Genomic DNA, 27,722 nt, shown 5'->3' with positions numbered 1-27,722 from the left:
GTCGGCACTGTTGCCCAATTAAATACACGTATATCTTGAGTTCTATCTTAAGCAGAAAAATGTGCACATGCGCAGCCCCATCCTCAGACACAAAGTCTGCGTCTCTCCTGCCCAAACTTTATAACCGACAGTTAAAAAATAACCTGAAGCAGAAACAAGGCCCTTCGGAAATCCTTCTCAGTAGGGATGAGTCCCAAGGCTGAGAGACATATTTCCTTAGGACGGCCCTCCCATCGGAGGTCCAGAGGGACGTGAAATCACACATAAGCAGTACTTCCAGGGGGAACAGAAGCCTCACAAGCATCCAAGACCGGTTGCTTTTTCATGACCAAGCTGCCGCACTAGCACGTAGGATTCGGTCCAGCGCCGCCAACTCGTCTCAGAAGCGTACGCTCGCGCAGATCTTTAAACGTCATATTAAAGCGCTCCCACCGCTGAGACTTCTGGGAAATGGAGTCCCCAAGGCCGAACTATGGTTGGGAGCGCGGGCGTCAGAACTCTCTGCGCAGGCGCACTGGTTTCCCGACCCGAAGAGGCTCCGTCTTCCTGGGTCCTGAGCAGTCTGTGCCGGAGGTGAGAGCTGCGGGTGTGTGCTATTGAGCCGCCGAGAGAGCGCAGCGGCAGAGAGAATGGGATACTGAGAACTTGGGGGAGGTGCAGTAGGAGTAGAAGAGGTGAAGCGGGCGGAGCCAGCCTGCAGAACGTGTGTGTGTTTGTTGTGCGTGCGGCGACGTCCCTGCTCGGACAAGTGCGGACTAGGAAAGTTGTACCCGCATCCCAGTGTGTGCGTGTCTCGTGTGGGCACTGTTAGCAGTGGCCTCTCGGCGTGCCCCCACTGTATGTCAGATCCCGGCTCTGCGGTTGGAAGTTAGCAGGCTTCCTTCGCCCCTCCGGCACCTTCTTCTCATAACAATTGCTTAATAAACGTGGGTGGAATCGACACTAAATCTAGGGTTCCGCCCACTCCAGTTCCTCTCTTTTCCAAAAAGCGCCTCAGATTGTCTCGTTTAGCTCCCCTCCCTAGACCTCTGTACGGGTGATCAGGGGGCCTTCGTGGCGGAGGTAGGATTTGCTGTGGGAAAAAAAAAAAAAAATACGAAAGAAGTAGCGAAGTGATAGGCAGATTTGAGAAGGAAATGCTTTTTATAAGAGTGAAGCGTCGAGGAATAGTGGGAGACAAGGATGGGGAAAAGCACACTGTGGTCAGGGCATAGAGGATCAGGACAAGACATGGTCAGCAGGATGGATTTTATGGGGCTGATCGGGGATTGACAGGAATAAAGCTAATTTCGGTGCTTTTATTCTAGAGGTCACATTCATAATTAGAGAGGGGAAGGGACTAGTGTAGGGAGCCAGTCAGGAATGCTTGGTAGTGGTCATAGTCCTGAATCAAGCTGTCATGAGCCTGAATTATGATGGTGTCAGTGGTAGGGAAAGATACAAATGACATTGCAAAAGAAGAGTCTGAAGGACCTGGTAACTTTGGGAGTTAAGAGAGCCAGGAGAGAGTTTGAATTTGGGGCACCTGGGAAAATAATAAAACATCTGCTGTAAGTGTAAGGGCTTCCTTGTGGCTCAGCAGTAAAGAATCTGCCTGCCAACACAGAAGACGCAGGTTCAATCCCTGGGTTGGAACAATCCCCTGGAGGAAGAAATGGCAACCCACTCCAGTATTCTTGCCTGCAGAATCCCATGGACAGAGGAGACTGGCAGACTATAATCCATGGGGTCACAAAGAATCAGACTCAACTTACTGACTAAACAATAAGGAGAACTGTAAGGGCAGGGGAAGGGATTGATGTGGGGAACTGCATAGGGATAGATGGTTTTAAGATGCTGACAGAATGCCTAACTCGAAATACTTAGTCATTTGGAAATGCAGGATGAGTTTGGAAGAGAGAGTGGGACTAGATTCAAGAGGCATTTCTGTAGAGGTGGAAAATTAAGTACCAGGTGTGCGTGGACTTTCTGCGAGACAGCAAGAACACTATACACAGTCTGAGCGCTGGGCAGCATGAGAAACTTGCCAAAACAGTCAAAAAGCTTCAGAGAAATAAAGAGAAGAGGACTATTGGAAGCAGAGCTCATAAATGCCTTGGCAGTTTTCAAGCGTACAGTTTCAGGTGTGTGCAGGGTTTGTCCAGTACTCTGTGACCCCATGGACTGCAGCACACCAGGCTTTCCTGTTCTTCACTGTCTCCTGAAGTTCGCTCAAACTCATGTCCATTGAGTCAGTGATGTCATCCAACCATCTCACCCTCTGTCGCCTCCCTTCTCCTCCTGCCCTCAATCTTTCTCAGCATCAGAATTTTTTCCAGTGAGACAGTTCTTTGAATCAGGTGGCTAAGGTATTGGAGCTTCAGCATCAGTCCTTCCAATGAATATTCAGGACTGATTTCCTTTAGGATTGACAGATTTGATCTCCTGCAGTCCAGAGGACTCTCAAGAGTCTTCTCCAGCACCACTATTTGAAAGCATCAATTCTCCAGCACTCAGCCTTCTCAGTCGGTAAAGAATTTGCCTGCAGTGCAGGAGACCCGGGTTCGATCCCTGGGTTGGGATGATCCCCTGGAGAAGGAAATGGCAACCCACTCCAGTATCCTTGCCTGGAAAATCTCATGGACAGAGGAAGCTGGTGGATTGCAGTCCATGGGGTCGCAAAGAGTCGGGCACAACTGAGCGACTAACACACAACACACAGCCTTCTTTATGGTCCAGCTGTCACACCCATACATGACTACTGGAAAAAGCATAGCTTTGACTTTGCAGACTTTGTCGGCAAAGTGATATCTTTGCTTTTTAAATATGCTGTCTAGCTAAAGCTAGGTTTTAAATAGCTTTTCTTGCAAGGAGCATGCATCTTTTAATTTCATGGCTACAGTCACCACCTAGAGTGATTTTGGAGCCCAAGAAAAGAAAATCTGTCATTGCTTCTACTTTTTTCATCTTCTGTTTGCCATGTATCTTAATCAATGTGTAAATACTCAAAACACACATATATAAAATTGCAATTTATTCTATCAATGAACATGAAAGTTGTTTGTAGTTTACCCTAGTGATCTTTTCCCCACTTCAGATTTGTGTTGCCACTGCAGTCATATATCAAGGTTTCCTACATACTTGGATGTGTTTGGGGATTTTCAGTTTATCAGTTTAACAGTTTATCAGTCTGTTATTTACATGGCTATCTTTTTCATGAAAATAAATCATTATACTGTAGAGATTTAAAAGTGCTAGCTGTTCCTGGGTTCAAATTCTGCCTCAGCCTCTTACAAAGCCTAAATTTCCTAATTTGTAAAACAGTACCTACCTTACTAATTTACGAACATGGAATTCAACTGTTCTTGTGAAGAGTACTTAGCATAGTGCCTGGTAAGTAGCAAAAGTTCAGTAAATGCTAGTTATTACTAATATATCATAAAATAATATTTTAATATGATACCATTACTATATTAACATGATAATATCAGTTATATTCCATTGTGTGTATGAACTGGACCATACACACAATGGCATCAAATCCTGTATTTTAGAAACTTAAGATAAGTTTTTGCTCTCCTAGGACTTCCCCGGTGGTCCACTGGTTAAGAATCCACCTTGCAATGCAGGGGACACCAGTTCAATCCTTGCTTCAGGAAGATTTCACATGCCATGGGGCAGCTAAGCCTGTGTACAACTACTGAGCCCAAGCTCTAGAGCCCATACTCCCCAATAAGAGTAGCCCCCACTTGCCACAGCTAGAGAAAGCTTGTGCACTGCAACCAAGACCCAGCGCAGCCAAAAATAAGTAATTTTTTTTTTTGCTCTTCTGTAGATTAAATGAGATGACATATAGAGTGCTTAGGAGGTTGCCTCAAATGGCACTCAGTAAAGGTTAGCGTTAATGATAGTTAATAAAAAGCTTTGTGTATGTTTTTCTTTAGGAAAAACTCCAAAGAAGTTGCTGAGTCAAAAGTATGTGTTTTAAGGCCCCTGATAGAAATTACAAATTCTCCAGGCCAGAATACTGGAGTGGGTAGGCTTTCCCTTCTCCAAGGGATCTTCCCAACCCAGGGATCGAACCCAGGTCTCCCACATTGCAGGCGGATTCTTTACCAACTGAGCCACCAGGGAAGCCCTTCTGGTGGGGTCAGAGCCTTATGGAATTCTAAGAATAAATACAGCTAGTCTACATGCAAATTGGGGTCCAGGCTGATGCTGGGGTGAAGTAGGGTTTCAGGGGCCAGGGATTCTTGGGGCTTTGCTTTCAATGCTTCACCACCAACATACTTGCCTGTGTTAGTCTATTACAGCCTGTTCTCTACCCCGTGCCCCCCACATACTCATGGATTCTGCCTCCTGGTACCTTTGGTTCCTCTGACCCTCATGGCTACTTCTGTCCCTCATGATATACTTTCAGCTCATTGCCCACTGGTGGAACTAGGTTCCTTTTATTTTGTGAAAGCCTCTTAGGCTTTGTGTGAATCTTAGTCATTAAACTTTACTTGAGTTAACTGAGTATATCTCAGTTTCTCACATAAAGAGTCTAATTAAGACATAGTCAAATCAAGCATTTGGGGGATTCCTGAGTGGGGCATGGGGATTGTGTGGTCCTGAGAAGGAAGAGGGAAAGGTATATCTGAGGCTTGCTGAGTACTGTCCTGCAGTTAAGGCAGTGTGTTCATTGATCCTTGTTATGCATTCGCCCATCTAACTTGTGGTCCTGGCATTTCTTAGTTCACGATCCTGAGGATGGATGTAATCTTTTGAAGCCAGACCACAAATCAGTCCACGGGTCAGCCTCTGGACTGCCCACCTGTGGCCTAATCAACATGGCCCCAGGATTGAGACTCAGGGTCATGTGGAACAAGCTGTGGCTGCCCCAGTGTTGCTCCATTAGCACCGGGTGTTGCTGTGAATGGGGTACTTTTCTTTTGAAGAGGCTGTAGGTGTTTCCTTGACTGGACTTGCCCATATAGCCATTCATAAAACTTCTTACACTTTTTGTCTGACTCTTTGCAACCTCATGGACTATAGCCGGCCAGGCTCCTCTGTCCATGGGATTCTCTAGGAAAGAATACTAGAGTGGGGTGCCATTTCCTCCTCCTTCAGCACCACCTGGGAAGCCCCATGATGAACAATATTTAATGTGAATTTATAAAGACAATATGAGCCTTAATATATTCTCAACTGCCAGGAATAGAACTTTACCTCTAAGATCGTGGTAAAACCAAGCACCACACTGTTTTCTGCACAGCCTTGCACTCCATTTCTGGGATGGGGTGGGCTTGCTCTTGGCCTTGCTTTTCTTTGCTTTCCCTTTGTGTAGGGTGTTGAGGATGAGGGTGGGTACATAACTCACTGGTGAGTGGAGATTTCTTGCTTCATGGGTCACAAAACTACTAAACGAGACTGGTCTTTCTCACATCCTGCTTCTCAACCCACCTCTCTACCTCATTAGGACTCAGCTCTTCTCTGCAAGGAGAGCACACTGGAGGGAATGGCTGCTGTGTCTCCAACGAGATGCCAGGTGAGGCAGACTCTTGTGTTTCTGAAATACTGTTAGGCTCCAGAATGTAACCACTTTTCTTTCCGTCTTGGGGCTTCGTGGCTTCTTTGCTCAAACCCAACCAGGTGGAGAAAGGACTCCATAAGGAATGTCTCCTTCCCATTTGACTTGTGTTGGTATCTTTCAGTGACCCCTTCTCGCCTTGAATATGTGCCTGCTAGCCTGTCACCAGGGACACAGCCTCCATTGCCTTCACTCTGATTTTGCCTTAAAACTGATGGTAGGGGTCTGATGAGAAGGTCTGTGGAGCAGCAGGCAGTTTCTAGTTCTGATTTCCCTTTAGTACATCCACAAATGGACTGAAAGTAGGCCCCCATATTCCAGGGAGTGTTGGGTTAGGCAGAGAATGTGACACATACTATAAAGCACCCCAGTGAGGTTGAAATAGTCCTAAGAGAGTTTTTGTGCAGGTAGGGACACACAGCTTACCCCCTTTCTGCCCCAGGGCAGAGAGTTTTTAATTCTGAGCTCTGCTTAGAACCTCTGCAGACATTATACAAGAGAATATCCTTGTTTTTACAAAATATACACTGAAACATTAATGAGTAAAAAGGCATCATGTTTACAAGTTACTTTAAAGAAGTTTGGAGAAAAGATAGGCAAATGTGTATATTCTGAGACAAAGATAAAACCAATGTGGAAAATGTTAACATTTGGGGATGCTGGGAGAAGGGTCTTTGTTCTATTCTTCCAAGTTTTCTGTAAGTCTGATAAAAGAGCCCCTGATACTCTGAGGCTCAGCTAGAAAGGTAGTGTGGGGTTATGCCCAAAAAGTCATGCCTCAGGGCTTTATGGCACTTTCCCCAAATGCTTCAAAACTGTTCTTTGTCAGAACCATTTTCTTTCCACTCCCCCAGCATCCTCCAAGCTGTTGTCATATATGACAGTTTAGTCTGGTCCATGTAAGAGAAGGATTATGAATAAGGGAGAACATGATTGTGTTTCCAGGACCCAGTGACATTCGAGGATGTGGCCATAGTCTTCACAGATGAAGAGTGGAGGAGTCTGGTCCCTACTCAGAGAGACCTCTACAAGGAGGTGATGCTGGAGAACTACAAGAGCATCGTCTCATTGGGTAAGGAGAGCTTTCCACCAGAAGTAGAGCCTGTACGGAGTTGATGTGGAGTTGAGAGGCTAACATATTGACACCTCTTCTTCTCCCACCTGAGTGGGAGCCCCTGAGAGACAAGCTGAAAGAGCAGAGGGATGTGACTTAGCACTTACAGTGACAGTGGCTTTCTTAATCCTGAACCCCAGCCTGCCAGGGGTCGTTGAGCTGTAAGCAGACTGGACAACCACAGGCCCCCCTCACTGAGCAGCCTAGCCCTGCACCACAGAGGGCTCACCACAACTAGAGAAAAGCCTGCACAGCAGTACAGACCCAGCACAGCCACAAATAAAAAAAAATTTTTTTAATGGTGAGGCAGAGCTGTGCTAATTAAAATAATAGTTTAAATTTATTATTATGTGAAAAAAATCAAGTTTACAGTTCAGCATTATTTCATTATCCAATTTTTTTAAACCATCTGAGCCACCAGGGAAGGCCTCCAGTTTTAACTTTTGTTTTTTAATTGGGAGACTTCTGCCTAAAATGATCTTTTACATATAAAAGGGTCTGGCGTGTATTACATACAATAAGTCATGATGGATTTAGAAATTATCAACTTGCAGATATCAAAATAAATCAAATAGAAATTATTTTAGATGGGGTAGGCTTATTTTCCAAATAATGCTCTCCAGTAGTTTTTTTTCCCCCAAAATTGAGATATAATTGTCATTATTCAGTTTTTAACAAAGTATATCTATAGGTATCTTTCTGTATTACAGTGAATAGAAAGAAAGAAATGGGGACTTCCCTGGTGGTCCAGGGGTTAAGATTTCACCTCCCAAAGCAGAGGGTGCCAGTTCAATCCCCAGTCCGGTTTGATCCCTGGTCTGGGGGGTAAGATCCCACATGCCTCAAGCCAAAACACTGAAACGTAAAACAGAAGCAGTACTGTAGCAGGTTCAATAAAGACTAAAAATGGTCCACAGCAAAACAAAAGAAAGAAATGAATACAAAATACAAAAGGTGATTTTTTCTTATTGTCTATGCCTCTAGTTTTCCTACAGTGAACACAATCCAATTGCTTAAGTAAAATCATACTTAATATGTTTATGTTAGTTGCTCAGTTGTGTCCAAAAATAATTGTACTAAAGCATAAATAAGCAAAAATGGGCACCTACATTACACATTCTTATTCAAGGTAATCTTTTTTCATTCTCATCTTCCCTGAGGTAAGGACTCTTCTGCCATCCTACCAGTGCCAGAGCTAGAAGCATCCCAGTCACTTCATGGGGGAAGAATAAACATATTAATTCAAATAGAGTCTATCCACTCTGACTAGATGCCACTTGTTCCCTTTTAGAACCTTAGTCTTGACCTCCATTCAGAGGTTCCTGCACTTCTGCATACCTCATGTGCACTTCCTGCCTTTTGCATTTTCTCTCTGAAATACTTAAGAGGCTGGAATTTGCTTTGGAATCGTTGTGTATTTTCATCACATATGACCACCTGGTTTGTTTCTTTCTCCACAAGCAGGACTTCCAATACCCGGACCTGATGTGATTTTTCAGCTGAAGAGAGGGGACGAGCCTTGGCTAGTGGAGTTTCATGAATTTGAGGGAAAAGAAGGTGCAGAGAATGTCTCTCTAGGTAATCGAGTATGAACTGGGCAAGAGAGTTTTGTTTTGCTTTGTGTTTGGTATTTGGGTGCATGTGGGAGGGAGTATTGAGTATCATATTTTTCCTCAAATTCAAGTCTTCTCGTATATTTTTTATTCTCTGTCACCCACAAGTTTTCTTTTTTCCCCATCTATACCTTGAAGTATTGTTCACCTTCATTCACCAAATGTTTACTTTTTCAGACTTGTCATGTTGTCCATTCAAACCCCTCCACTTAGCTGACACTCCTAATTAATCTGGCTCTTTCTGATGGAAATTCTCCTCTTTTTTGAGATTTTCCACTACCAGTTCTATTCCTTGTTTCAGTCCCAGGTCTTGGTTTCTCCCTAGAGTGCAATATTATTTGTGGAAGCAAGCAAAGTGACTGTCATTACTTTTCAAATTTATCACAGTATCCCTCCTTTCTGTGCTAACATTTCCTAACCCAGGAAAGAAACATGCATCTGTATTTTCTATCCATTCCAGATTGGGAGACTAAGCCTGAGATTCAAGGTGCTTCAGAAGAAGGAAAATCAGAAGGATCATTGAAGGAAAAGCTTGGAAGAAAAGGTCCTCCATCTCCTAAATTTGAAGTTTATGTACTGGATGGCAGGTTGGGAACAGAGAAGGAAAGCCCTACAGTTGAGGCCTGCAAGAAACCCCCTTCTCTGGAAGAAAGCTTGCAGCACAGGGCAGCCCCTCCCAAGAAATTTCTCACTAAAGAGAGAGACCAGGAATGCAGCAACTGTGGGAAGACCTTTTTTGACCACTCCTCCCTCATCCGCCATCAGAGGACTCACACTGGTGAGAAGCCCTATGACTGTCCCGAGTGTGGGAAAGCCTTCAGCCACAGGAGCAGTCTCAGTAGACACCTGATGTCACACACAGGAGAGAGCCCCTATGAGTGCAGTGCCTGTGGGAAAGCTTTTTTCGACCGTTCGTCCCTGACTGTACATCAGCGAATTCATACTGGAGAGAAGCCCTTCAAATGCAGCGAGTGTGGAAAAGCCTTCTTTGACCGCTCATCCCTTACCCGCCACCAGAGAATCCATACTGGAGAAAGTCCTTATGAATGTAACCAGTGCGGGAAAGCCTTTAGCCAGAAAAGTATTCTTACGCGACACCAGCTAATCCACACAGGCCGGAAGCCGTATGAATGTAATGAGTGTGGGAAAGCCTTCTATGGGGTCTCATCACTGAATAGACATCAGAAAGCCCATGCTGGAGAGCCTCGCTACCAGTGCAGCGAGTGTGGGAAGGCTTTCTTTGACCGCTCCTCCCTGACTCAGCACCAGAAGATTCACACTGGAGACAAGCCATACGAATGCAGCGAATGTGGGAAAGCCTTTAGCCAGAGGTGCCGGCTCACCCGACACCAGAGAGTTCACACAGGAGAGAAGCCGTTTGAATGCAGCGTGTGTGGGAAAGTCTTCAGTTCTAAATCATCAGTTATTCAGCATCAACGGCGTTATGCCAAACAGGGAATAGACTGAGTGGGGTGAAAGCTTTAGTCCAAGGATCTCCACGAAAACTCAAGATAGGTCTTCCCCCTCTTAAATCCATCACCTGGTCGTCACACCTGTGCTGGCTACCCCTCTCCATTTTCTGCCTCTCTGCAGCCACAGTGTTTGAAGAAACACTGTCCATCCACTGTGTTACAGAGGTGATGTGGGATGCCAGAAATTAGGATGTGACTTTAAAGAGTCAGCATTCTGAAGACATTTGTCAGACACTAGGGACAAAGGTTAGGAGGCAGTCCTTAGACAAACCTCTTGTCCAAAGCCCCAGGCATCTCTGCACTTTATATAACTGGAGGCCACAGCTGGACAGGAAAGGCACCCTTTATGTCAGAGCAGCACTGTTTCCAGAAGTTCTTTTTTTATAGCCGTTAGTCCCTCAGAGGATTTTGGGCACTGACCTTGTCCTGTTGTGTCCCATCATCTAGATCTCTTAATACTACTGCTAGTAGCTAGCACTTACTGAGCGCTTATTATGGATTAAGCACTCAGCTGAGAGTTTTGCAAGAAGTAAATTATTTGGTCCTTTCAACAACCCTTTGAAGTAGGTACTGTTACTCCCCACAATTTACAGATGAACAAACTGACATTTAAAGAGTAACTTGTCCAATGTAACAGCTAGTACAAGGAAAGTCAGGTCTTGAATACAGGTCTTCCTTCAAAATCTCTACCATAAGGCTATAGGGTTTGCTTTATTATTTATGTATGTGTATTATCTCAACTAGATTGTAAGCAGAGACATGACTTATATGTCTTTGTATCTCACACAGTGCCTTGCAAATAATAGGTGCTCAATAAATATTTATCTGAATTAATAACTTTTTGACTACCAAATTCTATTTAAAACACCTCTTAGAGTCACAGCCTTTCTCTGAATTTCAGTCTCACCTGTACTTTTGTCATCTTGGGCTTCTATTACTGTAGTAGTCACTCCCTGGTCTGAATTCTTTCCTCCTGTTTATTGAGGAGGGGGATATCAAGCTATGGCCCAATAATAGGCAAACCCCAAATAAACCAAGATTCATTTCTCACATAAAATCAGATGTGAGTCAGTCTTTCTTCCTCACCTTCATCATTTAGAATATGTTGCCTCCAATGTCCAGAAAAGGCAATGGCACCCCACTCCAGTACTCTTGCCTGGAAAATCCCATGGGCGGAGGAGCCTGGTAGGCTGCAGTCCATGGGGTCGCGAAGAGTCAGACACAACTGAGCAACTTCACTTTCACGCATTGGAGAAGGCAATGGCAACCCACTCCAATGTTCTTGCCTGGAGAATCCCAGGGAGCGGGGAGCCTGGTAGGCCGCCATCTATGGGGTTGCAGAGTCAGACACGACTGAAGCGACTTAGCAGCAGTAGCCTCCAATGTCATCATGGGGGATATTCTGGGATATTTTTAAAGGCCATCACTTATATCTCATCAATCAGAACCCAGCACCAAAAGGCTAGAAGGTCAACAGGCACCTCAATAATTGGTTAATATTGACAGCCCCTGTCCCAAGTTACATCTTTCCATATCACTGTTAGGTCAGCCTTTCCAAGTGACCCCCTTCCTGCCCACCATTGCCTTATTCAAGACCTAAAATAGCTCCCTGTTTAATGAAGGTGTCTCTGAATATTTAAAGTCTGCCCTGACATGACCCTGCATTACTCAACTTGAAGCCCTGACTCCCCAGATCCTTCTGTTCCCTGTTGTTTAGTCACTAAGTCATGTCTGACTCTTTTGACCCCATGGACTGTAGCCCGCCAGGCTCCTCTGTCCATGGGATTTCCCAGGCAAGAATACTGCAACAGGTTGCCATTTCCTTCTCCAGGGGATCTTCCCAACCCAGATATAGAACCCATGTCTCCTGCACTGCAGGGGGAGTCTTTACCACTGAGCCACCAGGGAAGCTCTATTTCCTAGGCCCTGCCCTATATTTTTATTTTCTTGAAGGGGAGGCACCAGGCAACTTTGACTCCAGGCATCTGCATTCCCTTTGTTTACTTAAGGTGAAGCCCAGAAGATCTGATTCTGAAAGACTGGAATGTAGCTACCCTGCATGAACCCTAATGGACCAAGATCCATTTCTCCCTGGGAGTTGAAATCTAGTTCAAGAAACTGGATTGCCAAACAGACCCTTCCCTAATCTACTCAACCCTACTGGTCTACCTGTCTTAAAGCAGATGAGCAGCAGGGAAGACTTTTCACATGCAGACTTTCAAAGCAACTTGAGTTAAAACCAGAGTGCAGAATCTGTTGGAGTGGATAATATGTGCTATTATTTAATAATGTCAAGTAGAAAATAAAAGGAACTACTGCCAAACTTTTGGCTGATGACTGTTCTCTGAGAGTTCTGAATCTTTATTGCCTTGTTAAAAGTAAGCTGAAGGTCCAGTTTTCCCTAAGATGCTCTGCCATTGTCAGCAAGATTAGACAAGAATGAATTCAGAATTCTAATCGACATTTGGGTAAAGTGATAATTGAAACAGAGTGGGAACATAAATTCAGCAGTTCTCCTTTTGTTACCTTTTAAAACTTGGGAGATGTGCAGAGCATTTTTAAAAGGTAAAGTACCTTTCCATCTCCTGCCAACAATTCTGAGGAAAGGGCCATTTACCTCTTAACTGATACCTCCCAGTAGGACATGGAGTAATGGAGACTTTTCATTTTGAGGTTTTAGCTTCACCGGATGGCCACTAATAAGATCAAATCTTGGAATCAGAAATTGGCATTCTGAGCATATAAGGCAAAAGACTTGGTAGTGTTTGTAGGGTTTTAGCCTAAGATTTTAAAAGTGGTTTTGAAGAAATGAAATAATTTCTCTGGTGCTTAAATAAGCCCTAAGTTTTAAGAGAGAATTGAAAACTTACCATACAGATTACCAGAAGCACTCCAGGAATCAACTCTTAAGAAAAGGATGAACTCTGAGATAAAGTGAATATGGTAGAGCAAACGTGGGCAGCAAAGCCTGGGGCAGATAACTGGTGGGACTACTAATCCCAGAAATTTATCTGGGATGCCAGGATGGCCAGGTTGGCCAGCTTCTGAGCTCTGCAGCACTCACTCCCTCACTCATCCCCAGGCCTGTGCTACTAAGAATACATTAACCCCCACAACTCATATGAATAACCAGAGGTGAGGAGGAGCTGGAGAACAAGGTTACCAGGCGCCAGTCACTAGGTAACATGTTGATAAAGCCAGAATCGTGATTCCTCAAGAAGTCGAAGAGAAAAACAGCTGTGGATGTTAAATTCCTAAGTGGTCTCTGCTACTGAGGCGGGACTTCTATGGTAAAAAAGCAGAAAGTAGTTGAAGTGGCCCATGTTGAGCTGAGGTGATCCTTTCCAGTTTTTCCCTCTTCCATGGTGATTCACTGGTTCCCTGTTTACCTCTCTTAATATCAACTTTCACGTCAAAGTTACTGGCCTCTGATGGCACTGGAGCTTCTTAAGGAAGACAGGGATGCTTTATTGGAACGATGTTGTGCTAAACACAAAGACAGACTAGAAGGCAACAGTGACCCTCAAATATAAATTTAGGAAATCTAATAAATTTATAACTCAAGGTCAATCCACCCTTAAAACAATGAGGACTCACTGGGGACCAAGGGATTCCAACTCCACTCTGCTGTTTTGTGAGACCAAGATCTAACTTTTGAGATGCTACTTTTCCTTATTCCAAGGTGCTGCCTGGTTACTTGAGGTAATCTGTCTCCACCCCACCCCCACCCCAAGCCGCAATGGTGTGGAGGCGCTGTAGAGGGGAAGCGACGGAGTGGAGTGAACAGCCGTTGGGATGCGGGCGCCTACCCTCCGACGGAGCGCAGTGGTCAGAGAGAAATGCTGGTGGGTGGGTGGCGCCCTCTGCCAGTTACAGTTGCGGAGCGAATGTCCCTCTCGAGGCGGGTTTTGGTTCGGCAGCCCAGAGTAGACACTGACGAAGCGGCGGCCCCTGTGGCGTCCAGGAAGGAGCTCTCCGAGGGGCTGAGCACCTCTAGGGACCCAGCACAGCCGCGAGGTTCCACGGATGCCCAGCCCCGAGCGCAGAATGTAGCCTGGCCAGCGGCCCGCGGGGTCCTCTGGGAAGCAGCATCCGGTAATACGCGCCGCGCCCCGCGGAGGATTCTGGGAATTGTAGTTCAGCAGCGAGTTCGGGCCGGCGCGACTCAGCCCCGCAGGCTCCTAGATGCCTTTGTCGCCCGCCGAGCTTACTCAGTGTTGTTCATGAGGTCGAGCCTGGGGTCCAGGAGGACTGAGTGCGTGTTTTCTTGAGTCTGAGTGCCCCGAAGGAGGGCCGGGGAAGGCCCCGGGGTGGAGGGCGCCGAGCTGCCCAGCGAGGGTCGCGCGAGCGTTCCCGGGCCTCTAGGTGGACCGGCGCGGTGGACCCCAGGCCCCTCGCGGCTTCCCCGCTCCCTTTTCCCGCAGTCGTCACCAGCGCTAGCGTGGAGGGAGTCGCCGTGGAGCCGAAGGGCAGAGGTGAGGATTTCAGAGGGATGCCGCCTGCTGGAGAGAAAAAAGGAGAAAGGCTGCCCTCTGGCTGGGGCAGGCTCAGTAAGAACGCACAGAACGTCTCCTAGGAGTTGATCTCACTTTGGGGTTTAAGGCCCCGACCTGCATTGCCCTGCCGGTCTTTCCGGTGCCCTGCCGTCTCTAAGTTGATGTATGCCTTCTTTGCCCACGAAATCGACAGATCTGAACATTTGGCTTTTTGATAATGACATTTGTTCTCACAGGAGCCCCGTAAGGCTGTTGTAGAGGAAGGAGAATATCCAAACGGACCCATTTGGCAGATGGGGAAAGTGAGGATTTGAGAAGTCACAGGATTTGTTTAGTGCCCTGGATTTTTTTCCCACATGGCCCATTGCTTTCCTGAGAAAGCCAGTATCCAAAAAGAATTTAACTAGTCTTTCACCCTGTAAACCTGGAATAGAACAGGAAGGACTCATTAAGCCAGGCAGGGATTGACATAAGCGGGACTCCGCGTCTGTTTTGACTGTCACTCAGCAGATAAGAGATATAAATAAATATGTCTTTAAGTGTCCAGGATCTTACAGCAACGTTCTGCTGGAATTTAAAGGCAGAGTAGCGGTTTCATGCATTGGAGAAGGAAAGGGCAACCCACTCCAGTGTTCTTGCCTGGAGAATCCCAGGGACGGGGGAGCCTGGTGGGCTGCCGTCTATGGGGTCGCACAGAGTCGGAGACGACTGAAGCGACTTAGCAGCAGCAGCAGCAGCAGCGGTAGGAGATTCCTGAGGCAGCCATGGTCATGGCTGTCTTGTTTCAGAGATGTTGTGGAATTGTCCGTTGGTTCCCTGTGTTGATTCTTCCTAGGTAACAAGTAGTTGTGTCTGGCAGTTTCTGGGAGTTTACTGCAAACAAGAGTAGTCACCCTGGTTCCTGTTTTCTATTTATAGGGTCACTTTCTGAGGATTCAGACCTTCCTCAGGCTGGAAACCCCAAAGAAAATGGCCTGACCACTGTGCTGCTGACCCGGGCATCCCAGGTGGGTTTAAATTTCTTATTTTTTTCTGTTCTTGGGACATGAATATGATTTCCAGCATTGTTATGGATTTGCTCAGCCCTGATTCCTAGCCCACTGGCTTCATCCTGATAAACTGATGAGTGATGAACCTGATAGTAATTGCTCCTGTCTTGTGCAGAACTTTCCCTCCTGGCGTGACTTCGCTGTCTGCTTAGTGCTAGATGCGCACACGCTATTCTGTGCTGTAATTGGCCTGCTCGTGAGATGCAAAGGAATAAAAGCCAGTTGCCTCTGCCTCCTGAAGTTTGCTGAGGAAACAAGGTATAGATAAGGAAGACAGTTAAACAGGGGCTTCCCTGGTGGTCCAGTGGTTAAGAATCCACCTTGCGATACAAGGGACACTAGCTGAATCTGTGGTCAGGGAAGATCCCATGTGCCTTGGGGCAGCTAAGCCCTTGCACTGCAACTGATGAGCCCATGTGCCACAATTACCGAAGCCTGCACACCCTGGAGCCTGTGCTCTGCAACGAGAGAAATGACCACAATGAGAAGCCCTCACACTGCAACTAGAGAGTACCCCTCGCCTAACACAATTAGAGAAAGCCTGCATGCAGCAACAAACACCTAGCACAACCAAAAAAACAAATAAATATTTCTTAAAAAATAATTAAACAACAAGAAGAAATATTTATTTTTCTAAATGCAGAAAATTGTTAAATACTGAAATTACTAGTACAACAAAGTATTAGCTCCAGTTAAAAATAAATTAATCAATTACAAAAAATTTCACTTCTGACCACAGACTCTACATTGCCTTGTAAGAGTGGTGGCCACCAAAAGAACATCATTTCCTTTCATTAGTTGTGTATAAGGATTTAATTCTTGACTGTAAGATAGTAAGATTTTTAAATAAAGAAACTTTTCAAAATAAAATAAAAAAGAATAGAAATAAATTACTAGTACAGACAAGTCATCATAGGCCTTAAAGAGGTTTTTCATCCTCTATTTAGGGGGGGATGTGCTGGCATAAAAGCTGCATTTTGAAAGACAAGAGAGAGTACATAGTTGGAAAATAGAATATAGGAATATTCCAAGAGAGAGAACAGCTTTGGATAAAAGTCTCCAAGTGATGAGAGAGTCAGAGATTTTCAGAGGAAATGTGTGTCACTGTGGAGTAAGCTGGATGGAGTGTGGTGAGAAAAGCACATGCCTGCCGTAGCCAGACCACAGGAAAGTCTGCACAGGATCTTTTGTAACTTTTCATTTATTTTTTGAAATTTATGCTCGGTTGTGCTGGGTCTTTGTCTCTGCGCTCAGGCCTACTCTGGTTGCCACAGTGGAGGCTGCTCTTTGTCGTGGCGCGCGGGCTTCTCATTGTGGCGGCTGCTCTCGTTGCAGAGCATGGGTTCTAGGTGTTTGGGCTTCAGTAGTTATGGCTCAGAGGCTCGGTGGTGGTGGTGCACGGGCTTAGTTGCTCCTTGGTGTGTGGACTTTTCCTGAATCAGGTATCAAATCTGTGTCCCCTGCATCAGCAGGCAAATTCTTAACCACTGGAAGGGGTTAACCACCCTTCCTAACCACCAGGGAAATCTCACACAGGATCTTATTCCAAAGACAGATAAAGCCCCATGAAAGTTTTTAGAGTCCCAGCAAGACAAAACATGCCATGACTGATTAAACAGAGAAGATGAGTCAAGGTGCCCTGTAGGATCTGGAGCAGGGAGAACCCTGGGAGAACAGGAGACCTTGTGGTAAGGCATTGGGACTGCCCGTCATCCTCATACCCGCCTCACAGCATCCAGGTGCTGACGATTTATGCAAAACTCTGGGAGGAAACACCAGTACTGATTCAGACCTGAATGGGTAGATGTCTTTCAGAGGAGGAGAAGTAGGTGACAGAGGATGAGATGGTTGGGTGGCATCACCAACTCAATGGACATGAGTTTGAGTAAGCTCCAGGAGACTGTGAAACACAGGGAAGCCTGGTGTGCCGCAGTCCATGGGGGTGCAAAGGGTCCGACACAACTGAGAGACTGAGCAACAACAGCTTTCAGAGGAAAGAGGGGAGATCTGCTGCCTACTGGACAGTGCGTGATTGTAGGCCCCACACAGGCACACTGAGCAGCAGTTCCCTCCAAAAATGAGTTTGGTTGCTGAGGTTTTCTCAGAACTAAAGCCTGAAAGGAAGTGCTAGGTAGTCTGTCCCTGCTACTTTGCTTGTAAAGAAAAGACACTGTATGAATTATATTGCTGAAGCAATATGAAGCATATGACCTTAAGGGACCCTAACTTAAAATGGGAAGTGATTTCATAGTTAGAAAATAGTGTTAGAAAAATAGTTCACTTATTTTGAGCAGAGAATATTCAAGTAGGTAGTTCTTTTCACTTTATTTCATTATGTGAATTACTTTACCAGTTATTTTTGGAGGATATATATACATATGTGTGTGTGTATGTGTAGTCATAATTGGGGCTTAAAATGCTGTTTTATAAATAAATCTATATGTGTAGGAAACATCTTAATTTTTTTTAATATATACACACTGAACAAACTTTTTAGCCAGTTCAATACATTTATATTCAAGGGGCTATGGCAAAAGTGGTGTTTCAGAGAAACCCATAACTGGTTCATTTGCTAGCATCCCAGGGATTGGTCTGTTTCAATGTGTCTCCTTTAACTTGAAGTTGTATAAAAAAAGTTTTAATAGAATTAGAAAAATTATGAGACATTTGTCGTTCATGAACAGATTCAGGTATAGATTCAAAGGAACATTACCCACCCTGCTCACTCTCCCTACATTTGAGTGAACAATCTAAACTTTTTGCCTGTCATCTAGGTCAAGGAAAGGTAAAGTAAACACTTCTGCAGTGTTTTCAACATTTGATAAACTTCCGTTCCCCTCCCACCTCTGTCCCCATGCACACTTTCATAGAACACCCCATTTAAACTTGTTTCTATTCATTCTTGTTCAAACATTCCTCCCTTCAGCTCATTGACAAATATTTACAGTGTTCCTGCTCTGTGCCAGAGACTAGGGCTGCTTCATTGAGCCAAATTAAACCTGGTCTCCACTCCTGTGGAGATTAGTGTCTAATGGGACAGACAGATGTTCATCACAGAGTCCTCTCACCATGTGCATAACCCAGGAAAAGGGAAAACCCATGGTGCTACAACCTAGAGAGTCAGGGAAGGCTTCCCTGAGCTGAGAGCCAAAGTGTGAGTAGGATCGAAATAGCTGGAAGGGGGACTTCCCTGGTGATCCAGTGGTTAAGACTCCATGCTTCCAAAGCAAGGGGCACAGGTCCGATCCCTGGTATGGAAACTAAGATCCCCCATGCCACATGGCATAGCCAAAAAATTTTAAAAATAAATACAATTTTTTTAAAAAACAGCTGAAAGTATGGGGCAGAGGGGGCACTTTCAGGAACAGGAAGCAACGTGTATAAAGGGGCGGAAGTAGTTGTGGTCCACATTTCAGGCAGCCACCAGCTGGAGCACAGAGTATATAGGAGGAGTGGAGTGAGATGGGATAGAGAGTAGATGGTGGGGCTGGGTGGCAGAGTAGTCAGACTGACTGGGGAGAAATGGCGAAAACACTGGGAACTCATAATAATTGGGGCTTAAAATGCTGTTTTATAAATAAATCTATATACTGTGACACATGTAGCAAGCATCCTAATTTTTTTTTTTAATATATTGGACTGATTATATTGTCAAAGGAAAACTAGAAGGAAAAGTAATTCCTATTTATTGAATCTCTTGTATTTTTAAACCCTACCATAAAGAAAGTGCTTAATTTATAATTAGATTTCCTCTACTCTCCCATGTCTAAATAGTAAGGATTTCTATAGTTCTATCATTTAACTTGTCGATACATAAACTAGGAGCTTGGTATCCTCGGATTTTACCCTGAAGGTGTTCCTTCCCAACTGCAGGTTATATTCGATTCTGGTGCATGGAGGTCAGGAACGAGTCTGTGGTTGTAAATACATCAGTGTTGGAATGGTAGAGGTCATTTTGCCTAACCTTCATATTCTCCCTGTCTTCCTTCTCCTATGCCATCTTCTTGAGTCCTGCCCAGAGGCTTCTGGTAGGAGGTCCCTTGGTGAGCGCTGATGTGGTTGGTTTTCAGGGATCGACGATCAGGGACATGGCCGAGACTCTCACCCAGTGGGAACAGCTGAACCCTCCGCAGGGAGGTGAGCCTGAGAAGCCTAGGAATCTGGTCTTGCTCGGTAAGCAGCACTCCCACCCCACCCCCACCCTGTGAAATTACCCAGTGTGGTAGCTTGGCTTCCTCAGTTCCTAGGAGCTCTGAGGTTCTTAGATGCAGTGATTCCTAATCCTGGGGTAAGGCAGGTATCTGCTACTCTTTTGTTTCTAAACACAAGCTTAACACTTCTAGAATCAGAAATGAACACCTTTTAAAAATTGTATTTGCCAGGGCAGTAACCATCCTTCTTCCCTGTTTCTCGGCTGAGGATGCTGAGACAAAGCTCTAGGAGAAATGCCTCTTAAGAAATGGGTGTGGAGAAGGAGCAGCAACCCACTCCAGTATTCTTGCCTGGGAAATCCCACTGACACAGGAGCCTGGTGGGCTATAGTCTATGGGGTCGCAAAGAGTTGGACACTTGGCAACTAAACAACAGCAAATACTATCAATTAGATTGTGGTCTGGGAAGTATTTCTTCATGAAAATGGTACATAAAATGGAGAGTGAAGTGACCTAGTAATATGGAATATAGAATTTTATAAGAAATTTGTATAGAATAATAGTTGCAAATATTCAAATAATAAATCTGTGGCTAAAGGGGAAAAAAAGGAAATGGGTGCTTATTCTTTTAATAGGGAGAGGTGAAAACAAGTGATTCACTGGTTCTGAACTCAAGTAGACCCCATATCAATCTTCCTAACTTCTTCAGAGAAATCCTGTCTTATCCTGTTCTCTCTGACAAGCAAGTCGCTAACACTGAACATATATACTGAGACTCCTTTTTCTTTCCCTGTAAACAGGGCTTCCAATTTCCAAGCCTGATGTAATCTCTCAGTTGGAGAGTGGGGAGGCGCTGGAAAGAAAAGTCTCAAAAGCAGCTAATCCAGGTGAGTGACGGTTGGAAACCATGAACAGAAAACCCAGATGGGAACAGCATCTTAGAAATGCTTTATTTTGCTAGACCTAAGGAAAGGTTAAAATGCCATTCTCCTGGGCCTCATTGTATCTCTGTGGATAATGATCTGTTATAAAATCGTAGGTTTATTTTTTGGAAAACAAATACTTTCCATCCTTTCAAATTAGTTCTCTTCTCCAAATAAGGTGAAGTGAAATCAACTCTTAAATATTTATTAATAATTTGGGTACAAGGCTCTAAACCAGGCTTTTTAATATATGCTATTTTATTAATATCTCTTCAGGATAAGTTGACTTTTTGTCTCAGACCAGTGACCATAAATTGGTCTCTGAGTTTTCCCTTGCCTTACTGTCTATCTAAATGGGGGCAGCATAGCATAGTGGTTAAGAGTGCAGACTTTGGAACCACTTTTCCTGGGTTCAAAGCCAATTTGAACTACTCATCAGCTCTAACCTCTAATAGATGAATTATCCATTTGTTTGTTTAGTCAATAGGTTGTACTGAGCTCTTTTGCTACCCATGGACTATAGCCTGCCAGGCTTCTCTGTCCATGGGGGATTTCTGGACAAGAATACTGCAGTGGGTTGCCATTTCCTTCTCCAGGGGATCTTTCCAACCAAGGGACTGAACCCATGTCTCCTGCATTGGCAGGTAGATTCTTTGCCGTCTGAGCCATCTGGGAATTATCCATTCTGTGACTCAAATTTCCCAACAGTAAAATGGGGAATATGTAACGCAGATAACAATAGCTCTTAACTCATAGGGTAGTTGTGAGGATCAAATGAAAGAGTCTAAGAGAAATGCTTAGAACAGTACCTGGCTATATGCTAAGCAAATGATAACTAAGGATTTGGTCCTGCTAACTCTTTAAAAGATTTGAGCCTGTCTCTTCTATCAAACTGGATGCTGTGATAGACCACCAGCTAATTATACTTTCTTTAATTTTTAATTTTATTTTCTTATCCCTGTCTACTTAGGCAGCATATTACTGCCAGATTCCCCATGGTGAGCTACTTAACTCTTCCAGTTCCGTATTCCTCTTCCTGCCCTCAAGACCTTTGCTAATCTACCTGCCTAGTCATTGTACCTTCTCTCTTCAGCTTGAACCCTTAACACCAGACAGGCAAGTCTCTGACTACCCTGCACTAACCACATGTTCTCTATGAATGTTTGGGGCTTCGGTTCTTCCACTCCCCTTAGCTGAAAGTCCGTTTGCCTTTAACCTGTTTCTACCTACTTGTCCTTAAAAATCCCAGCACTTCCCTGATTATATGTCATTGAGAACATTGTATTGTATTGATTTATGTCATGTAAAGTCTTGGTTGTAATGGATACTGATGACCATTTAAGCCTGGAATATTTAAACATTGCTAGCGGTCCCCTCCCCGTCCCCTCCCCCAAACTGTTACTAAAAAGTCTAGAATTTGAGGCTCAGCCTGGACTAATCTGAGTCTGTGAGGGGTTTGAACTTCCCCTCCCCACACACTGCTCGTTTTTTGAAAAACTTGGTTCTGGCTTACTCTTTCAAGTGTTTTCAGTGTGGAGTGATCAGAGCTGCTAAGTTGCCTTTCAGTTACTAATTTAATTTGTAGATCTGGACTACCTTGAATGCTAGCTTCTGGGATTTGTGTCACACTCTGAGACAGTGGAACCAGCAAAGATTTTTGTGTTAAGAGGTATGGTTTTAGAAGTTCAGTCTGCTGGCAGTGATTGGGACATACTAGAACAAGAAAAGATTGGTGGGAAGGTCAGCTGACAATGGACATTCTCAGAACGTGATGCTCTGATAAGGTTGTGACAGTGGGCAGTCCCTGGAAGACCATCCCTCTCTGATCCCAGCCCAGTCTCCACCAGACCATGTTTGTTATCTGCTGTTTTCCGCGTCACCTCTGTTTTGTCTTGTTCTATTTCTCTTTCTCATTTCCTCCCCTGCTAGACACAGGACTGTTGAGTACCTGCTCACCTCTCCCTTTATGCTTCTGCACCCCTTTGCCCAGTCATTTTTCTTTTCTCATACTCTCTTAAGATTGCAAGGCTATTTGTGAGAACTTCCAAGCTCCTCTGTTCCCTGTAAGCATTTTTTGTTTGCTTCATTATTTTCCTTTCACAGCAATTATTTTTCTCCCAGTGTAAGAAATGATAACATTGTAGTTTTGTTTATTTCAGACTGGGGTACAGGACCAGAGAGCAAGGAGGTAACCCCAGAGCAGGATATTTCTGAAGAAGAATCAACCCCTGGGGTGTTAGTAGAGAGATTTCCAAAGGAAAGTTCCAGTGAATGTGAAGATTCTTTAAAGAATCAGCAGGAAAACCATGAGAAACATTTAATACAAGAGGTTGGCCCTCAGACGAAACCTTCTGGGGAGAGAAGCTACCAGTGTGATGAATTTGGAAGAAATTTTAGTCGGAGGTCATTACTCGTCCAACAGCAAGGAGAGAGACGACACAGCCGTGATTCATTTAAAAAGAACTTGAAGCAAAATTCAGATCTAATGAAACATGAAAAAATCTGTGCAGGAAAGAAACCTTGGAAGTGTAATGAGTGTGAGAAGGCCTTTAGTTATTACTCAGCTTTTGTCTTGCATCAGCGAATTCACACAGGAGAAAAGCCCTATGAGTGTAATGAATGTGGGAAAGCCTTCAGTCAGAGCATACACTTGACTCTGCACCAGAGGATTCACACAGGAGAGAAACCTTACCGATGTCACGAATGTGGGAAAGCCTTCAGTCACCGCTCAGCCCTTATTAGGCATCATATAATTCATACTGGGGAGAAACCTTATGAATGCAACGAATGCGGGAAGGCCTTCAATCAGAGTTCATACCTCACTCAACATCAGCGAATTCATACTGGAGAGAAACCTTACGAGTGTAGTGAATGTGGGAAGGCCTTCAGCCAAAGCACATTCCTTACCCAGCATCAGGTCATCCACACTGGAGAGAAGCCTTATAAATGTAATGAGTGTGGAAAAGCTTTCAGTGATCGCTCAGGCCTCATTCAGCACCAGCGAACTCATACTGGTGAGAGGCCTTATGAGTGTAACGAATGTGGGAAGGCCTTTGGCTACTGCTCAGCTCTGACTCAGCACCAGAGAACTCACACTGGGGAGAAACCCTACAAGTGCAACGATTGTGCCAAAGCCTTCAGTGACCGTTCAGCCCTTATCCGTCATCAGAGAACACACACTGGAGAGAAACCTTACAAGTGTAAGGACTGTGGAAAAGCCTTCAGCCAGAGCTCATCTCTTACAAAGCATCAGAAAACTCACACTGGAGAAAAACCCTATAGGTGTAAGGAATGTGGAAAGGCTTTCAGCCAGAGTTCATCCCTTTCTCAACATCAGAAAACTCATTCTGGTGGGAAAGTCAAGGAATATGGAAAAGCCTTTAGTGAGCATTCAGCCTTCAACCAGCAAAAAAGAATTGATACTGGATAAAAGCAATGTAAATGCAATACATTCAGAACATCCTTACTGAACAATTATTATAATGCTGTGAGGGCTACAAAGGAATTAAGAATATGTTACAAAAGATTTAATTGAGAAGTCATTGGTGATATGGGACACAGCTTACTCAGAATGTAAGAAAAGGGTTTTGCATTTTTAAAAAATATCCTGACAGAGGACACTGAATTTCCCTAGGGAGAGAGGAAAATTATTTCCAACACCCTGATGTGTATGTAAGCTACCAAATCCTTGCACAAGAAACAGGGTGTGCCACGATGGGAAGAGGACATCTTGACTGGGCTAGATGTTCTCATAATACTAAGGGGATGACATTTTAAAGGGATAAATGGTCCTTTTAGGCAAATTGAATAGAAATCAGAGGTTGGCAATTTGCATTGTCTGTCCAGAGTTGAGAGTGGTGGTGGAAGAGACGTTGTCCTTGGTCTTAAATACAAGAATTAAGTGTGTGCTCAGTTGCTAAGTCGTGTCTAACTCTTTGCAACCCCTTGGACTGTAGCCCGCCAGGCTCCTCTGCCCGTGGGACTTCCCAGGCAAGAAGACTGGAGTGGGTTGCCATTTCCTTCTCCAGGGAATCTTCCCAACCCAGGGATTAAACCTGTATCTCCTGCATTGGGAGGCAGATTCTTTACCACTGAGCCACCTGGGAAGCCCTATCTAATATATAGTCAGTTTTATTTCATTCACAGTTATCCCAAAATGTCATTTACAGCTCCACCATCCATTTTCAATCGATTATAACACATTGCATTTTCTTTGCCCTACCTCTGTAGGCAGCTTCAGTCTAGAATGATCTTTCAACCTCTTTTTGTCTTTCATGACATTAACATTTTGAGGAGTCAAGGCCAGTCATTTTGTGGAATGTCCCACAGTCTGTATTTTCTGATTACTTTCTCATGATTAGAGCCAGATTAAGCATTTTTAGCAAGAAAGCTACCTGGCTTGTGTAATCCTCAAATCGTATCAAGAAACTCAAAATGCCAGTTTGTCCTGCTGTTCCTAATGCTAAGTTTGATTACTTTGTTCACATGTTTGTCCAAATTCCCTCATTATAATTAATCATCTCTCCTTTTCGACTTAATAAGTCATCTGAATGTATTACTTCCCAACAAAAGTTCACCTCGTGTTTTGGACTCCATTGAAGATCCTTGCCCGTATCAGTTATTCCACTGTGCATTAGTGCTAAGTCCCTTCAGTCGTGTCAGACTCTTAGTGACCCCATGGACTGTAGCCTGCCAGGCTCCTCTGTCCATGGGATTCTCCAGGCAAGAATACTCGAGTGGGTTGCTGTGCCCTCTTCCGGGGGATCTTCCCGACCCAGGGATCGGACCTGCATCTCTTATGTCTCCTGCATTGGCAGACAGGTTCTTTACCACTAGTGCCACCTAGGAAGCCCAACTATCTTGTATGCATCAGTAATTTGTTCTTTTCCACTGACAGTATAGTATTCCATTGTATGAATATACTACAATCCGTTCTACTGTTGACAGATATTCGAGTTGTTTCTAGTTTGGGGCTATTATAAATATAACTGCTACGAACATTCCTGTTAGGCCTATGCTTTTCTGTTGAGCGTATACCTAGGAGGAAAATTCCTGAGTCATGGAGCAGACGTATATTTAGCTTTAGAAGATAACGTCAAGTGGTTTCCAGACAACTTTTACCAATTTAAAACACCTCTGTCATTAAAGCATGAGCATTCCAGTTTGTCTACACTCTAATTTTAGTCTTTAAATTTTTTAACAATCTGGTTCATGTGTAGTGGTCTCTCGTGGTGGTTTCAATTTTCATTTTTCTGATAACTAATGATACTGATCACTTTTTCAAATGCTAATTGAACATTTGGATATCTCTTTTTTTAAGTGACTATCTTACCAAGTCCAAGCTACTATGACTTGCCAAAATGACAGGGAAATAAATCTAGAGACGAGTTGTTGGGGCAAGGAGTAATGACTTGTTCAGAAAGCCAGCAGACCAAGAAGATGGTGGACTAATGCCCCAAAGAACCATCTTCCCTGAGTTAGAATTCAGGCCTCTTTTATACTAATAGGCAAGGATGTAAAGTCCTGATTCTGGCCAGACTCCAGCGCAGACTGTTAATTTCTTCCTGCATGTAGCCATTCACAGGTGGGTATGGTCAGGATGTTTACTGTGAGCTAAACAAAGGTCTTTTCACTGAAAACTCATTACCGGGGAGGCAGGGTTCTCAGAGACTGTTGTTTAGTCACTCAGTCGAGTCCAGCTCCTTTGTGACCCCATGGACTGTAGCCCTGCCAGGCTCCTCTGTCCATGGGATTTCCCAGGCAGGAATACTGGAGTGGGTTGCCATATCATTCTCCAAGGGGTCTCCCCAACCCAGGGATCAAACCTGCACCTCCTGCCTTGGCATGTGGATTCTTTACCACCAAGCCACCTGAGAAGCCCCTCTCAGAGATGGACCAGTAGATATGATTTAATTTATAGGCAGCATCCCTTTAGTGATTGACTTAATAATAGAACACAAAGTTTCCTCCCTGTTAACAACTATTTAAGTCATTTGTTCATTAAAAAAGATTCTGATTCATTGGTGGAAGTTCTTTATATGTATTCTTGATATAAGTTCTTTGTTAGTTATCTGTATTAGGAATATTATCTCCCATCATTTTGTTATAATAAAATGTAGAAAGTGAGAATCCTTCTTGCTGGCCGCTCCATCCTTAGTCTGACATGGAAGGGGTTCCAGGCTTACTTTTTTTTCTTTCCTTGTACCGAATCAGAAACCAGCCTTTCTCCGAAGATCCTTGGTTTCTTTTAGTAAGAAGTCCTTCTTCTTTTGGTTTTGATGTCTGAAGGTAGCTCTTATATTTTTATAAGCAGACCTATGATGTTTTAATCCAGCATTTCCATTTGTGTAGGGATTTTATTTTTAAAATATTTACTTATCTATTTTTGGCTGTGTTGGGTCTTAGTTGCAGCACAAGGGATCTTTCTTGTGAAGTGAAGGCTTCTCTCCAGTTGTGGCCTGTGGGCTCTGTAGTTCCCACATGCAGGCTTATTTGCCCCATGGCATGTGGGATCTTAGTTTCCTGGCCAGGGATCGAACCCATGTCCCCTGCATTGGAAGGCAGATCCTTAACCAGTGGACCACCAGGAAAGTCTCTGTGCAGGGAGTTTTAGAAAGAAAAGCTGTCTCATCAAACCTTGATGTAATAGTTTACATGAACGCGGGAACGCTCATTCTCCTTGTTTTGCTGCTCACGTAGAACTGGACTTCTCCAAACTGGAAATAAAAGGAAACTCATATACTGTTGATGGGAAGGTGAAAATGCTACCACCACTTTGGAAAAATGGCTTAGCAGATTCTTAGAAAGTTAAATGTGTACCTACCCGTTGACCCGGAAATCTAACTCCTGAATATTTACCCAAGAGAAATGAAAACACTTGTTCACAAAAACACTTACACAAGATTGTTCCTAGTAGTGTTATTTTTAGCTCTCAAAACTGGAAACAGCCCAAATGTCACCATCAGTACAATGGAAAACTAAATTAAGGCTTATTCACACAATGGACTGCTGTTCAACAATAAAAAGAATGAGCTACAGACGAATGGGGGCTTCCTAGGTGGCTCAGTGGTAAAGAATCCACCTGTAATTCAGGAGACCAACTGCAATGAAGAGACCCGGTTCAGCCCCTGGGTCAAGAAGATCCCCCGGAGGAGGAATTGGAAACCCACTCCAGTATTCTTGCCTGGAAAATCCCATAGACAGAGGAACCTGGTGGGCTACAGTCCACCGGGTCACAGACCAGTCAGACAGCACTCAGCCGCTAAACTAAAGCCATTGTCCTTTTAAGAACTTCCCTGTAGTTCCCTTTGTCGTCACCGGGTGGCAGTGTCATACCAACCAGTCTGGAGCTGG

The 27,722-nt window shown here is 44.3% G+C and overlaps 2 protein-coding genes across 4 annotated transcripts; both read left to right on the top strand.

Moving 5' to 3' along the window:
* The first annotated feature begins 529 nt into the window (after positions 1-529).
* ZNF2 (zinc finger protein 2) lies at positions 530-10,587 on the top strand. 3 transcript variants are annotated; one of them, XM_004006173.6, is made up of 5 exons: positions 530-573; positions 5,441-5,509; positions 6,497-6,623; positions 8,130-8,243; positions 8,739-10,587. In XM_004006173.6, the coding sequence occupies exons 2-5, from the start codon at positions 5,480-5,482 to the stop codon at positions 9,743-9,745; spliced, it is 1,278 nt and encodes a 425-aa protein (XP_004006222.3). In that variant the 5' UTR covers positions 530-573; positions 5,441-5,479; the 3' UTR covers positions 9,746-10,587. The 3 variants fall into 3 exon arrangements, with proteins under 3 accessions (XP_004006222.3, XP_042102443.1, XP_042102441.1); XM_042246509.2 differs by having other exon boundaries at positions 530-2,123; XM_042246507.2 differs by having other exon boundaries at positions 530-2,123; positions 8,127-8,243.
* Positions 10,588-13,883: 3,296 nt separating this feature from the next.
* On the top strand, positions 13,884-26,495 carry ZNF892 (zinc finger protein 892). Its single transcript, XM_012173864.5, has 5 exons — positions 13,884-14,225; positions 15,165-15,253; positions 19,366-19,468; positions 20,247-20,333; positions 22,529-26,495. Exons 3-5 carry the CDS (start codon positions 19,384-19,386, stop codon positions 23,797-23,799), a joined length of 1,443 nt encoding a protein of 480 aa, XP_012029254.2. The 5' UTR covers positions 13,884-14,225; positions 15,165-15,253; positions 19,366-19,383; the 3' UTR covers positions 23,800-26,495.
* The last annotated feature ends 1,227 nt before the right edge of the window (positions 26,496-27,722 follow it).

The sequence above is a fragment of the Ovis aries genome, chromosome 3 (genome assembly GCF_016772045.2).
Source record: "Ovis aries strain OAR_USU_Benz2616 breed Rambouillet chromosome 3, ARS-UI_Ramb_v3.0, whole genome shotgun sequence".
NCBI lineage: Eukaryota > Metazoa > Chordata > Mammalia > Artiodactyla > Bovidae > Ovis > Ovis aries.
Note: the sequence above shows the minus strand (reverse complement) of the source record. Positions and strands in the feature narration are given on the sequence as shown.

What these genes read in the sequence shown, in the direction of transcription:
- ZNF892 (XM_012173864.5), top strand. Translation starts at nt 19,384, where the DNA reads ATGGCCGAGACTCTCACCCAGTGGGAACAGCTGAACCCTCCGCAGGGA. An exon ending in TAGGAATCTGGTCTTGCTCG is followed by an intron (nt 19,469 to 20,246) that starts GTAAGCAGCACT and finishes CCCTGTAAACAG; the next exon opens with GGCTTCCAATTTCCAAGCCT. An exon ending in CTCAAAAGCAGCTAATCCAG is followed by an intron (nt 20,334 to 22,528) that starts GTGAGTGACGGT and finishes TGTTTATTTCAG; the next exon opens with ACTGGGGTACAGGACCAGAG.
- ZNF2 (XM_042246507.2), top strand. Translation starts at nt 2,091, where the DNA reads ATGCCTTGGCAGTTTTCAAGCGTACAGTTTCAG. An exon ending in TGTCTCCAACGAGATGCCAG is followed by an intron (nt 5,510 to 6,496) that starts GTGAGGCAGACT and finishes TTGTGTTTCCAG; the next exon opens with GACCCAGTGACATTCGAGGA. An exon ending in TGCAGAGAATGTCTCTCTAG is followed by an intron (nt 8,244 to 8,738) that starts GTAATCGAGTAT and finishes TATCCATTCCAG; the next exon opens with ATTGGGAGACTAAGCCTGAG.